Source organism: Ochotona curzoniae, unplaced genomic scaffold (genome assembly GCF_017591425.1).
Source record: "Ochotona curzoniae isolate NIBS_2020 unplaced genomic scaffold, NIBS_Ocur_1.0 contig_4093, whole genome shotgun sequence".
Taxonomy (NCBI): domain Eukaryota; kingdom Metazoa; phylum Chordata; class Mammalia; order Lagomorpha; family Ochotonidae; genus Ochotona; species Ochotona curzoniae.
In genome coordinates, this window is record NW_024466124.1 from 354,473 (window position 1) to 368,670 (window position 14,198).

The 14,198-nt window shown below is 37.9% G+C and overlaps 1 protein-coding gene across 1 annotated transcript; it reads right to left on the bottom strand.

Moving 5' to 3' along the window:
- Nucleotides 1-447: 447 nt before the first annotated feature.
- Nucleotides 448-13,174, bottom strand: TEX55 (testis expressed 55). Its single transcript, XM_040984188.1, has 4 exons — nucleotides 11,687-13,174; nucleotides 11,034-11,150; nucleotides 9,345-9,407; nucleotides 448-578 (listed from the first exon to the last, which is right to left on the bottom strand). The coding sequence occupies exons 1-4, from the start codon at nucleotides 13,154-13,156 to the stop codon at nucleotides 543-545; spliced, it is 1,686 nt and encodes a 561-aa protein (XP_040840122.1). The 5' UTR covers nucleotides 13,157-13,174; the 3' UTR covers nucleotides 448-542.
- Nucleotides 13,175-14,198: the final 1,024 nt, after the last annotated feature.

The window sequence follows — 14,198 nt, forward strand, 5'->3', positions numbered from 1 at the left end:
GTCTCTTCTGGTCAGATCAAATAAATCAGCGGAATTGGCAGTTATTTGTGTGGATGCACCTCCTGAGCTCCTGGTGAACTCCCTTTCCCACCTGGCTGCTGGTGGAGCTCTGGCCATTGGTGGAGCTTGGATTGCCACTTGCTGACTGTTGCTGGGTTATCTTGTCACTGCAACACCACACCATTGTTTCTGCTGCTTCCTTGTGTCCACCAATCTGCCGCTGGCCTGTCCTCTCCTATTTTCTGGAATCTGCCCTGTCTACTTCACCCTGATTCTCTGTCTGTTTAAACATGTTCTTACTCTATTTCACTATCTTGATTCTCTACTGTGTATATTTTTGTGTTATTAACTAACGGCACCTGTAATTGCTTATGTGATTTTAAAAAAATTCCTATGAGCTTTTATTTAAAAACTAAGAACTTATTTAGGCAGAGTCACCACCAATGCTTATTCAGAAACCATTTTACAGAATGGGAAACACAGCATATTGTTGACACTTATGGTTGTAGACCACATTGAAAAGAGATTCATTCTTTGTAGTTTCATATTTTGCCTCTGTTTTTCATCATTTCCTGTACCTAAGCAGATTGGAAAAAAAAAACCATTTTTTCACTTGCAATTTTGGGTCTACTTGGAATCAACATTTCTGTGAGGTTATAATGAATATAAATTTAACATACAGAAATCCTTAAACCTAGCTGGAATAGGTAATTTGGACTTTGATAATTCCAGGATAATATGTTGCAATCTCTAGGAAAATCATCATCATATTAAAAGTGTTATTAGAAAAATGGCTTGTTTTGCATCATAATATCATGGCAGACAAATTGTCACATGTATTTTTCAAAACCCATAGTGTCACCATTCTGAAGAGAGAACACTAACTTAAACCTGGGACTTTGCAAGGATGTGTCCATATTGGCTCATCAATTGAAATAAGTGCTCTACACTAAAATGAGGTATTAATAATAAGGGCAATTGCATGTGAGAAAGACAAGGAGGTAAATGGAACACACTGTGCTTCCTGATCAAAATTTCTACAAATCTAAAAATGCCCTAAAAAGTCCTTTATTGAAAAAAATCCCAATAAGTAATAAAAATAATAGAAAACTATATCATATTAACTTTTACTTTTAGGCTAACAGAAGGAAAAAATATGGACTAATGAAAAAAGTTAAAATGCAAAACAAGACAAAAGGAACAGGTGTGATAAATAGCATAGGGTAAAATAAGATATTTTAAATTGATATTTAATTATATTAAATGTAAACACAAGTTTACTATATTTGAAAAATAATGATACAAAGCACAACATTTAAGTACCTACTATTTGTAAGAAATGTATTTAGAGTTTAAGGACTGATAAAGGTTAAAATGAAAGGAAATATGGGACATATCAGAAAAGAAATAGAAAACAGAAGAACTAAATAGAATCTTAATCATTAAAAAGATAAAATATATTCTACTTTATGGCTCAATAGCAGAATAGATGCTGGAAGAGTCAATGAACTTAAAACTGAAGCCAGAGAATGATTTTATCTAAACAAGAAAGAACGAACTTGATAAAAACAAGGATTAGAGATTGGTGGGAAAATATGAAAAATTGAGCTTTTTGAAAACATGTCTGCTATGATTTCTGCTACTAGTTTTATTTTTATTCTTTTTATTTATATAAAGGGAACATATTTCATGCAAACAGTTTTAGGAACACATTACTCTCTATTCCTGCCTCACTCCCACATTTCTTTTTCTTCCTTTACTCATTTTTCTTTTTTTCCCAATAATAGAATTTCAATTTGCCATACAGTCATAAGCTTAGCCTTCCACTAAATAAAGAATTCAACATGTAGTAAACAGAAAAGCTACTGTTCTCAAGTGTATAGACAAATGCTAGAAAGAAAAATTAAGTCTCAAAAGGTCAATTTCATTAACATACATTACATTTTATTTGTACTCTGTATATTAATTAACACAAATCAGGGAAAATATAGGACTTTTTTTTTTTAGAACTAGCTCATTTCACCAAGCATAATGTTCTCTAGTTCCATCCATTTTGTTGTGAAAGACAGGATTCATTTTTTAAATAGCTGAGTAGTATTCCATCATTAATAAATACCACAATTTCTTTATTCAGTCACTGTTGGATATCTGGGTTGATTTTGTATGTATAGATACTGTGAATTGAACTGCTAAGAGCATGACAAACATATGCTGGTTTCAGTTCTTTAGGGAAAATTCCCAGGAGAGAAATGGCTGGAATAGACAGGAAGCTCAATTAATCGATAAAAGGTAAATTTCATAAAGTATCATAATCCAAACACTTGGAAGTAAAGATTTAAAAAGTTATGATCCAGCCAGAGGAAATGAAATATGTATTGAACAGCAACAATTTGGATAGATATGGATGTCTATAAAATTATTAAAGCCGGAAGATAGTGACACCATATTTTTTAGAAGAGTTATTTTTTGAAAAAGACATTTTTATTTGAAAGATTTTACAGAGAAAAGGAGAGACAGAGAGAAATACCTTCCATCTGATATTGACTCCCCAAGTTGCCACAATGGTTGGAGCTTCTTTCAGGTCTTCCACATGGGTGCAGGGTTCCAAGGCCTTTGGGCTGTCCTCCACTGCTTTTCCAGACCACAAGCAGGGAGCTGGATGGCAAGCAGGGCAGGGCAGCTGGGATTATAATTAGTGCTCACATGGGATCTTGGTATATGCAAGGCAAGGACGTTAGCCACTTAGGCTACTGAGCCGGCTCCAACACCACATTTTTAAAAAGCTGATAAAGAACTCAATTCTTCTTCAGCAAAAATATCTTACATGAGCGAAAGTGAAATAGGTAGAAAACCTGGAGTGTTCAATGTCAGCTGTCCTGCAACATACCACACTATTGAATTCTGTCAAATACTACTTCTTCTTAAATTATTTCCAAAGAACAGAAGCAGAGGGAATCCTTTCAAAACTGTTCTGTGTGGCCATCATCACCTGGATACCAACACAGCAAAAACAGAAATCTACAGGCCAAGCAATGTCCTTGATGAAGACAAATGCAAACATTTTCAACAAAAATAATAGCAAACTGAATCCTATTAGACGGTAAAATGTTTATCCATCATGATCAAGTTGGATTTATATCAGCTATGCAATGAGAGTTCAAGATAAGCAAATCAAGAAATGAAATGTATACTACACAGAAACAGAATTAAGGACAAAAACCAAGTAATATCATTAGAAAGGGCATTTGGAAAAATTCAATTCTCTTCATGATGAAATGTTGAACAAGTTAGGTTAGAAGGAACATATCTCAACAAAATAAAGACCATATATGAGAAGCCAACAGCTAACATATTTAATGAGGAAAAACTGAAGGCTTTGTCTCTAATATATGAAGCAAGACAGGGATGCCTACATTCATCACTTTGTTGGTCTACTTTTCACCACTGTACTGGCTGTCCAAGAGTGATTAGGCTTAGAAAAAAATGTACAGGAAATTCAGAAAGAGGAAGTTAAACTACCACTGTTTGTAAATGACATGATTGTATATAAGGAAAACCCTGAAGAGTCCACCAAAAATCTGTTAGGAAAAATAAAGAAATTCAGCAAATCTTCAAAATAAAAAGTTAGCATATAAAAATTAGTAACATCACATACCAACCAGAAATGATCTGACAAAGGAAGCAATTTCATTTCTCGTAACTACAAAACAACACCAACAAAAAATACCTGAAAACAAATTTAAAGAAGTGAAAAATCTCTGCAACAGAAACTATAAATAATTGATAAGAGACATTGAAGACGACACAAAGAAATACACTATATACATTTATGGATTTGAAGAAATATTGTCAGAATGTTCATGATTCCCATAGTGATTTAGATTCAATGTAATCTTTGCCAACATGGAACTAGCAAAGACACTGCTGAGATTTTTGTGAGACTACAAAAGACCCTGGAGAGCCAAGAAATAGAACAAAAACAATGAAGTAGGAGGCTCGACACTTTCTCACTTTAACAAAGATTACAGGGTGGCTATTCAGCTTAGTGATTAAGACACCTCCACATCAGAGAAGTTCCTAGATCCAGCTCCTGATATCAGCTTCTTACTAATGCAATCACTGGGAAATAGAAGTAATGATTCAAGTAACTGCATCCCTTCTACTCATGTAGTTGATCTGTCTTAAATTCCCAGTGCCTTTTTAAAAATAATTTATTTTTATTGTGAAGTCAGATATACAGAAAGAAGGAGAGACAGAGAGGAAGATCTTCTGTCCACTGATTCACTCCCCAAATGGCTGCAATGGTTGAAGCTGATCCAAAGCCAGGAGCTAGGAACTTCTTCCAGGTCTCCCATGCGTGTGAAGGGTCCCAAGGCTGTGGGCCATCCTCGACTGCTTTCCCAGGCCACAAGCAGGGAGTTGGGTGGGAAGCAGGACTGCCATGACAAGGACCGGTATCCACATGCAAGGTGAGCACTTTAGTCACTAGGTGACCCTGCTGGTTTACCAGCTCCTGGTTTTAGCCAAGGTATAGTCTTCACTGTTGCAGGCATATGGGGACTAAGCCAGCAGACACGAGCTCTGTTCCTCTGTCTTGGAATAAATAAATATAACTAGCAAGACTACTGTAACTAAAATAACATAAAATGGCATAAAAATGAAAACACAGACCAATGGAATAGAGAGGAGACCGTAAAATTGAAACCAGACTTCTACAGCTAATTGATCTTTGACAAAGGTGCTGAAAACATTCAATAGAAAATGGAAAGTTTTTTTTTTTTAATAAATTCTGTTGGTAAAATTGGAAGTCCACATGAAAAATAAACAACAGATCTATTCTTCACCATGTTAAAAATTAATTCAAAATGGATTAAATACCTAGTGAAACTCTGAAATTTCTAGATGGAAAAATATAGAAGAAACTTTAGGATATTAACACAAGTAAGGATTTTTTGTTTTGTATTTTTGGACCAGATCCTGAAGATATGGCAAGCAAATGAAAATAGATAAGTAGAATTTTGCCCATGTAACAATCTTCTACATAGCGAAAGGAAAAAAAAAATCAAAGAAACAATATAGTATGGTAGAAAATATTTGCAAAATAGACATTGTAACAGGGGTTTGTAGCATAGAAGAATATTTAAGGCACTCCAGCAACTCAATAACAAAAAACAAATAAGCTGATTAACTAAAGACTGGAGATCTAGACAGGAAGACAAATGGATAGGATACTTTTTAAAAAATGCCCGATTGACAGCAATTCAAAACTGTTGAACTATCAAAACTGCTTGAGCAGGACCCTCAGAGCGTGCCTCACATTGGGGACCTGGGATGGGTGGGAGGCAGGGTGGGGCTTTTCCCTTTGTTTCTCCCCTGACCCCAGATACAGGGGGAAAAACTGATGATATTAGTGTGGAAACAATGGTATTACCCACTTTCCTGTAGCCTTTGACCCTTTGTACCCTAATCAACTAAGTAAGATTATTAAAAAATAGATAAATTTAAAAAATGAAAAAAAAAGCCCAACATTTCTAATCATCAGGGAACTGCAAATCAACACCACATTTAGATATCACTTCATTCCAGTAAGACAAAATGACAAAAGATAGCAAATGAGGAAATGAATCCTGTGCACACTGTGGGTAGAAATGTAAATTAGTGCAGATACTGTGGAAAACTATAGAGGTTCCTCAAAAACTAAAAACAGAGCTTTCATTTGATCTAGCACTTCCCCTTGTAGTTATTTGTCCAAGGAAAATGAAATCAATCTAACAGAAGCACCTGCATTCCCGTGTTCAGTGCTGCATTATACTCACAACAGCAAAGAAAGGCAAACAGCCCAAGTGTCCCTCCACTGATTAATGGATTAAGAAAATGTGGCATACAAACACAATGGGATATTACTCAGCCGTAGTATGAGGAAATCTTGTCAAATGGAACAACATGAAATGGAGCCAGAGGTCACCATGTTTAGTGAAATAAGCCAAGTATAAAAAGCACCCAATGAACTTACTTACATATGATATCTAGGAAGTTAAAATCATAAGGGTGGTAACCAGAAGCTGGGAAATGGGGGGTAGGGAAGGCTCATTAATCAGCACTAAGTTGTAGTTAGAGTAAAAGTTCTGGTGTTGTGTTGCACAATAGGGTAATGCTAGGTAATGGTAACTTACTGTATGTTTCTTTATAAAAAGAGAAGATTGAATTTCTGTTGTTTTCACCACTAAGAAATATCAAATGTGTGAGAAGACAGATGTATTTGCCCTAATTGGGTAATACACAATGTATATGTATGTATTAGAACATCAGATGGCATGGAGGAGGGATCTTTGTGGTATGGTGAGTTAAGCCACTGCATGTAATGCCAGCATCCTATGTTTCAGTGCTGGTTCAAGTCTTGGCTATTATGCTTCTGATCTAACTTCCTATTAGAGTGCCTGGGAAGCTCTGCCATTCACGTGGGAGGCCAGAAAAGAGTTCCTGGCTCCTGTCTTTAGCCTGGCCTGGATCTGCCTATTGTGACCATCTGAGGAAAGAACAAGATAAAATATCTCTGTTTTTCTCCTCTCTTTGTCACTGTGCCAGTGATAGGGTGTAGCAGGCTGATGGCTAGCACTTGCTTGTCGGGTTGACAGCAGACAGCCCAGAAGATCGGATTCCACACCCTACCCTTCCTACCTTCTCCAGTGCCATTCAAGTTAATTCTTTGTGTGAAATTGGCTCAGGAGGCACCTAGTGTGTGTCCCGCTCCTCCTGCCTCCCACTCCATTTAACTGACAGTGCTAAAATGGCTCTGGAGGCTCCTCTAGATTCTTCTTGTCTCCTACTGCAGGTTAGTTAACTACAGAAGGACTTTGGGCCCTGGAAGCTGCCATCTTGCTTCATGTAGTTAATAACTGAATGCATAAAACTTTGTTCTGTAGGGCTCTCACTCTTTTTGAAGGATGAGAGCTTAAAAACCCCTGACTTGTGTTTGACTGCGCAATGACTCCTGGAGTGTGGGAGCCGCTGTTACCAAGCAATAAAGATTCTCTTGCACTCTGAAACATGCCTTTGCAATAGAGAATACACCTTTAAAATAATAATACTTGTACCATGTAATTCTAAGTTGCTAAAAGTGGATTCTCAATGTTCTTGTCACAAAGAAGTAGGTATGTGAGGTACGGAAAAAGTTAATTAGCTTGATTTGATCATGCCATAATGTATACATGGATTGAAAAGTCATGTTGTGCTCCATAAACATGTATAATTATTATTTGTCAATTAAACAGTTAAAAATTACTAAGCATACAAAGAAGCAGGAAAATAATATAATGAGGAGGATCAACTAATGGAAATAAATCTAGAACTGATAAGTGTTAGAGTTAGCAAGCAAGAACATGGAAACAGTTAATATGATTAAATTTCTTATGTTCAAAAAGAAAAGTAGAGGTTAGTACATTGGGGCACAGCAAATTAATCACCTGCCTGCAGTGCTGGCACCTCATATAGGCAGTGGTTCATGTCCTGGCTGCTCCACTTCTGCTCCTGCTCCCTGGTTATAACTTGGAAAAGCAGCTGAGATGGTTTAAGTTCTTGGGTCCCTGCAGCCATGTGGGAGACCTGGAAAAATCTCCTGGTGCCTTCGTTTGGAACTAGCTGGCTCAGCTTTGGCCATTGTAGCCAATTGGGGATTGAAGCAGTGTATGAAAGATCTCTTTCTCTGTGACTCTCTTTCAAGTAAAATTTAAATAGATCTCAAGTAAAAGTTAAGGAAAAACATAAAGTAAAAGTAAAAGGTATCAAGGCTGTAAAAAAGCAAATTAAGCTTCTGGGAATAAAAATTATGATATGTGATGGAAAAGACACTGACACTTTGTTCCTAGAAGAAATTTATATATATATTGCAGAACTAGTAAACACCTATCAATAGCAAAAGGAAGTTTTCAAGAAGGTATATATGGACAGAGAGTTTAATTTTTATTTATTTGTTTTAAAGGTTTATTTATTTTTATTGGAAAAACAAATCCACACAGAAAAGGAGAGATAGAAAGATCTTCCCTCTGCTAATTCACTCCCTAAGTTGCTACAATGGCTAGAGGTGAGCTGAGCTGCAGCCAGAAGCCAGGAGCTTCCCCCAGGTCTCTCATGCTGGTGCAGGTTCCCAAGGCTTTGTGATGTCATTGACTGCTTTCCTAAGACATAAGCAAGGAGTTGGATGGGAAGTGGGGCAGCCGGGACATGAACTGGTGCTCATGTGGGATCCTGGTGCACGCAAGGTGAGGACTTTAGCCACTAAGCTACCGTGCTAGGCCCTGAACTTTTAACTTTTAAATAGAGCATCAAAGAAAACTGGGACAACTTCATATGGTCCTCACTATACCTACATAAAATCCCCAGGGGAGGAGGCTGGGATGGAAATGGTGTGTGAAAAACCAGCCATGAGCATGAGTTAATATGGAAAACTGATCATATTGAAGTAAAAGAATTCTATTTCTTAGAAAACACATTTAAGAGAAAGGGAAGAGAAGGCGATGAGTGGGAAGATAACTATGACAAACAGAATCGAATGAATGAATGAATGAATGAAATGAAACCAGAATCTAAAGAAATATTTTCAATAAAGAGAAAAATACAAACCACATAACAGGAAAATAATTATTTATGAATGAAAATATATTCAATTGACTTCTTAACCAGGGAAAAGAAAAAACCAAGGTGTAGTTCTTATTATATGCTTATCAAAATGGCTAATGCTAAAAATACTGATAATAGTAAGTATTGGTAGATGTAGAAAACTGAAACTCTTACGTCCTGCTAGTTGATTAAACTGGCACAATTACTTGAGCAATGTATAACCAAGAAACATGTATAGGAAGGCTCATAACAAAAGTTTTTATAAAATCTCCAAGCTATGAATAACTTGGATAACTTCAAAAATAGCATAAATTGTGTTCTACACAATGAATATTATACAGCAATGAGAAAAAATAGCTACAGCCATATGGATCAATCTTATAGAGGTATAGTTTTGAACAAGCAAAACCCGATATAAATGAATGTATGTTTTATATACATCTCCAAAAGCTGATAAGTCTTAACAAAAGTGTTTCACGATTCATCTTTACTGAAATTATAAGCAAAAATAGGTAAGTCAGAGGTAGGTCTCTGTGTGGGGAGTAACAAGTCAGAGACAGGAACGGGGTTTCTGGAATGGTATTTACCATTATATGTACTTCATTATATTTTGGAGTTACATACTTTTTAAAAAAATATCAGAGTTACATTTTTTTTTAAATCAGTGCTTTAGATTACATTTTATAATGCTTAGAATAAAAATATTGTTCTTTTTCTACATTCCATACCTGGCACAGCATGAAATTCAAAGGGTCTTCTGGTTTCTCATAGACTAAGTTTTCAGTGATTTTCTGAGAAAGAGAATAAGACATCAGATTATGATTTTGAGTGAAGTTTATACAGTTCAAGGTATTTCTGACATCTTTAACAGCATCTTAAAATTCATTTATCCATGTAAAGTTAAAAACGTTTTTTTTTTTTTGCTACTACTGATAAAATTAAGTCAAGTTAAAGTAAAACGGAGGAATCAAAATTTAGTAATAGATAGCAATAGATATTTTTCCTAATTTCTGGGGTCAAAGATGTAATGAGAAAGGTTTGGATAATATCTTTGTTTTGAGAGTTATGATCCTGATAGACTGATATTAATCTATTATTTGCTCTGAAAGATAGTCAATAAAACGTCTATTGAATAAAAAAGTAAAATGTATGACTTTACCTAAAAATCTTCTGTAGTATCTGATACTAAAAGGTGAAAATGATGTTCAGTTTTAATATAGATAAACAAGATGTAGGGGTGTACTTCCAAAAGTTCATGGAAATTTACTTTGGTACAAAAATTTTTGAGGTCCAGAAACTTTTTTGAAGCCTCCTCATATCAAACTTCAGAGATTCATTTTCATGTTTTTTGTTCTTTGACTAGCAAAAATGTTAATAAATACAATTGTAATTTTCAGGAATTAACATTTGGGCAATTTTAAGTATAAAATATTTAGGTCTAATACACAAGCTCAATTATTTTATACATTTTTCTATGTAGTACACTTCTGTGTTTTCTTGACAAAGTATATAATGACCAAAATTCTATTTCCTTCAACAGGTTTCTTCTTTTGGATTAATTCTACTAGTTCTTTAAGTCAGAAGCCTAGCCATTAGTACTTTCCAAAAAAGCAGGGAAAGGTATGCAACAAGGTAATGAAGGGGTTATCTTTTGTCCTTTTTTATTTGAGGAATCTGAGGTTCACAGAATTTAATTCTCTCAGAATCACAAAGAAATGTTAGTTAGGAATTTAAACTCTGGATTGCAACTTTTCCAACTTAAATGGTTTCATTTGATGGAGTTATTCTTATTTTACACCTTTCTAATCACAAATTTACTTCACATGCATATGTTATGTGTGTGTTGCTGGTTAAATAATATTAAGATAACAATCATGCCAGGCAAACAAGAGCACCATCCAAATACTGAAAAACAAATGATAAATATGAATATGTGTTAAAATTCCATATTAGCCAAGGATTGTCATGCTTCAAAGAAGATTCCAGCAACAGCCTAAGGTAAAAGAGATTTATAAATTTTAAGAATTAAAATGTTACTTATTTCCTTTTCTTTTTAATAAAATTGGATTCTTAGATAATAATCACAAGTTCTGTCATCTTTTAAGAGTATTAGGCTCCTTCCTAGAAGCCTTTTTGTTTTTCAGTTGCTGATGTTTTATCCTTTCCTGCTGTGTGGCTAAAACTAACTTGTGGCCAAAATTGTCTCTTATCAACAAATCTTCCTACTCTGTAATCCTTTTGAAGGACTTCATATCACAATATCACTTATTTAGTGTTCATCATTTAACTGTCTTTGATAAATTCAACTTCATACAACTAACTTCTCAACTAGAATATCTTTTTTTTTTAAAAAAGCAAAAACCCTTTCTTGTATCCCTTGAAAAACTCATAATAAAAAGAGAGATTTAGAAGTTTACCTGGAATATTTGTAGAATGTGATGTTTCTCCATGTATTGGAGTGAAACTTCATAAGGATCTTCATATGCTATAGGAGGAAATTTCCTCTTGGGAGTTTGTTTTGCATAAAAATCATCCTGAAATCAAAATATCCCCCGGAGTTCTTAATAAATCTGAAATCTAAATCTGATGTGGATGTGATCTTAACACTAAGAACTGGAGAAGTGATGCATGTTTATGGAGATATGGCTTCTTGTTCCAGCACTATAATGCACCTGAAGGCCTAGGAGGTACTGTAGGCGTATCTAATTTACTTCAAACATTTTTTCCTTCAAAGGCTCTTCAGTAGACCCTAGACTTCTTGGCCTCAGTAGAACTCCAGAGTAAGGAAATGTTTATTGTCATGGAATTAGAAACAAAACTAGGACTTAAAACCCAGGTTTCCTAAATTCTGGTTCTCCTTTCTTCCTGAATGGCCTTTAGGGTCATAGAGAAAGTACCACCCTTCTTCTGCCCTTCCTGAAGTATATGGGTCACACACACCAAAACCATGTATAGGTTTATTATTCATTCTAACAATAGCCCTCCCATCTCTTTCTCCTTCCCCTATTCCCATCCCTATAGATCCTGTTTTGGTCTCCCAAGCAGGAAATTGAATACCCTTTGAACCTACAGCATTGATGTCTATGGATTGAACGTTTTCTTGGCTGGTGCTATCATCATATTTGGATGAGGCAGAGGGGTATGTTTGGTCAAAGTCTTCATCTTTTGCTGGGAAATTACTGGTAAACATGATATCTGTTAAGTCTTGAGCTTGGACGGTGCTTTCAGTTTCTGTTTCATCGGAAGTATTGGAATGGAGTTTTGTTTGGCTATCCTCAAATATGCAGGGTTGTATTCTGTCCTCAGTGTCGGTGTAATGCTTGCCATCACTGAACTGGGGCAATACTTTGTCATCATATTGGCCAAACGATCTAGGGGAAGATAGATAGTCTTCTTGGTCACCAGACTGCTTGTCCATTAAATAGTCAACCTGGTCAAATTCCGTGTAGTCAACCTTGTCAACAGTAAGATCAGTGTAGCTGTCAGCTTGGTCAGTAGCCTGTTGCTCATCAAGTTCAGTGGCTCCATCATTCACCTGGTGGTGAGATGGTTTGTGATCATCTTGGTCAGATATTGCCTGGTCAATGTGCTCAGAAGTTCTCTGTAATGGAGTCAACAAATTTTCATCAGTTTGTTCAGATATTTCTTGGTCATTCAGGTTAGAAAATTTGTGCTCAGAATGCTCAAAAGTTCTTTCAGCCTGGTCAGGTGAACTGCTGTCAATTTGTTCAAAGTTTCTTTGGTCAGATTGCATGAAAGATCTGGTTTCATCATGTTCAGAAGTTCTTCTCTCTGCTACGATGGACAATCTATGCTCAGACTGTTCAGAGAACTTTGTCTCCACCTGGCTGGACAACCTGTGCTCAGCTTCTTCAGAGGCTCTTCTCTCAGTCTGGCTGGATGACCTGCGTTCTTCCTGTTCAGAGGTTCTTCTCCCAGCTTGGCTGGACAGCCTGCGGTCAGTCTGCTCCGAGGTTCTTCTCCCAGCTTGGCTGGACAGTCTGCGGTCAGTCTGCTCTGAGAATCTTCTCTCAGTCTGGTGGGACAACTTGCGGTCAGTCTGTTCAGAGGCCCTTCGGTCAGATGACACTGACATCCTGTGGTCAGTCTGCCCAGAAGGACTTGGGTCAGCCAACTTGGACATCCTGCGCTCAGTCTGCTCATAAGGCCTTCCGTCAGAAGACATGGACATCCTGTGATCAGTCTGTTCAGAGGTTCTTCTCTCAGCCTGTTTAGACAATTTTCGTTCCGCCTGTTGAGAAGTCTTTCTATTAGCCAGGCCAGACACCTGGTGTTCAATCTGTCCATACTCATCAATATCATCTTGATTGGGTACCATTTCGTGGCCGGTCTGTTGAGTTGATCCTGGGTCGTCAGCCTGATGGTATGTTGTGGAATTAGCTGAATAAGCAGCATCATTATCCGCCTGGTTTTCCTGATTTTCTTCTGCCTGGTCATTAGTGGGGTCAACATTTGGGGGTGCGGCTATGTTTCCATGTCCTACAGATTCGACCAGAGCTGTTTCCTCAGACTCGTCCATTTTCCTGCCGCGTCCCTGACCGGTCTCGGGTGGCTCGCGCTGTGGGTGGGGCAGGGCCCGTCGTCTAAGCGACTGTCCGAGAGCGCATGCGCCACGCCCGTTTCCTCAGGCTTTGTGGCTTTGTTCTCGAGTGTGGGTGGGCCGTGCCCTTCTCTGTGACCTGAAAGCAGCGGCCCGAGTGGGGAAGGGCCGTCCTTCGGCTGGCGCTGCCGTGTGGATGCCAGTGCTGGGCCACGCTTTCTCCTGACAGGAAGTAATTTCCACACCGGACAACCCCGGCGTCTTTCCGGCGGCCTAGTGGGGGACTGGGTGAGTGGAGGCCCTGTGGCCGGCGCTCCTGGTTTCACGGAGGGTCACTGTGCAGTGCGGTGAACCAACTATTAGGGCCATCACTCCTTCAGGAACAACCTCTAGAATGGCCTCAGGCGAACGTGAGGCCAGTCAGCTGAAGTCTCCTAGTAGCAGGGGCGCTTATTGAATTCACGTTTCATTTGGTCCTGGCTTTTGAGCTCCCCAGTGTATTATTTAGTGTTTGGTACTGCCAGCCAATGGGATTGATGTTACTCTTGTTTAGCCTCTAAATGCAAGTGTGGGGATGCGGCCAAATTATGTGCTTTCGCTGTTTTGGTAGCTGTTTTTCAGGGCTAGACTTACCTGTTAGAGACAGTATCGGTGCTGCTCTTGTCAGTGGGAGCCCAGCGTGGTGATCTCTGAGGTTGAATACTGGGGTTCTCCGAGTCACCCCATTCTCCCAGCCCTCCTCACCCCTCTTGGTAGTTCACGCCCGAGGGAATATTCTCTTTAGTGTCTCAGAGGCTGGGTGAGCAGCTCTTTTTCTGTCCCCTCTGGGAAGAGCTGTCCTGAGTGTGGAAACTGAAGCCCTAAGCTGTTTGCTTGCAGAATTAGACATATGATGGTTGGTTTGACTGCCAGAGGAAGGGAAATCTGAGCAGAATGGGGTCTAAAATCACACTCTGTGGTGGTCTTAGAACAGAAGGAAGGTTAGGGGAGGACACCAAACCAGAATCCCAGAAAGACAGAG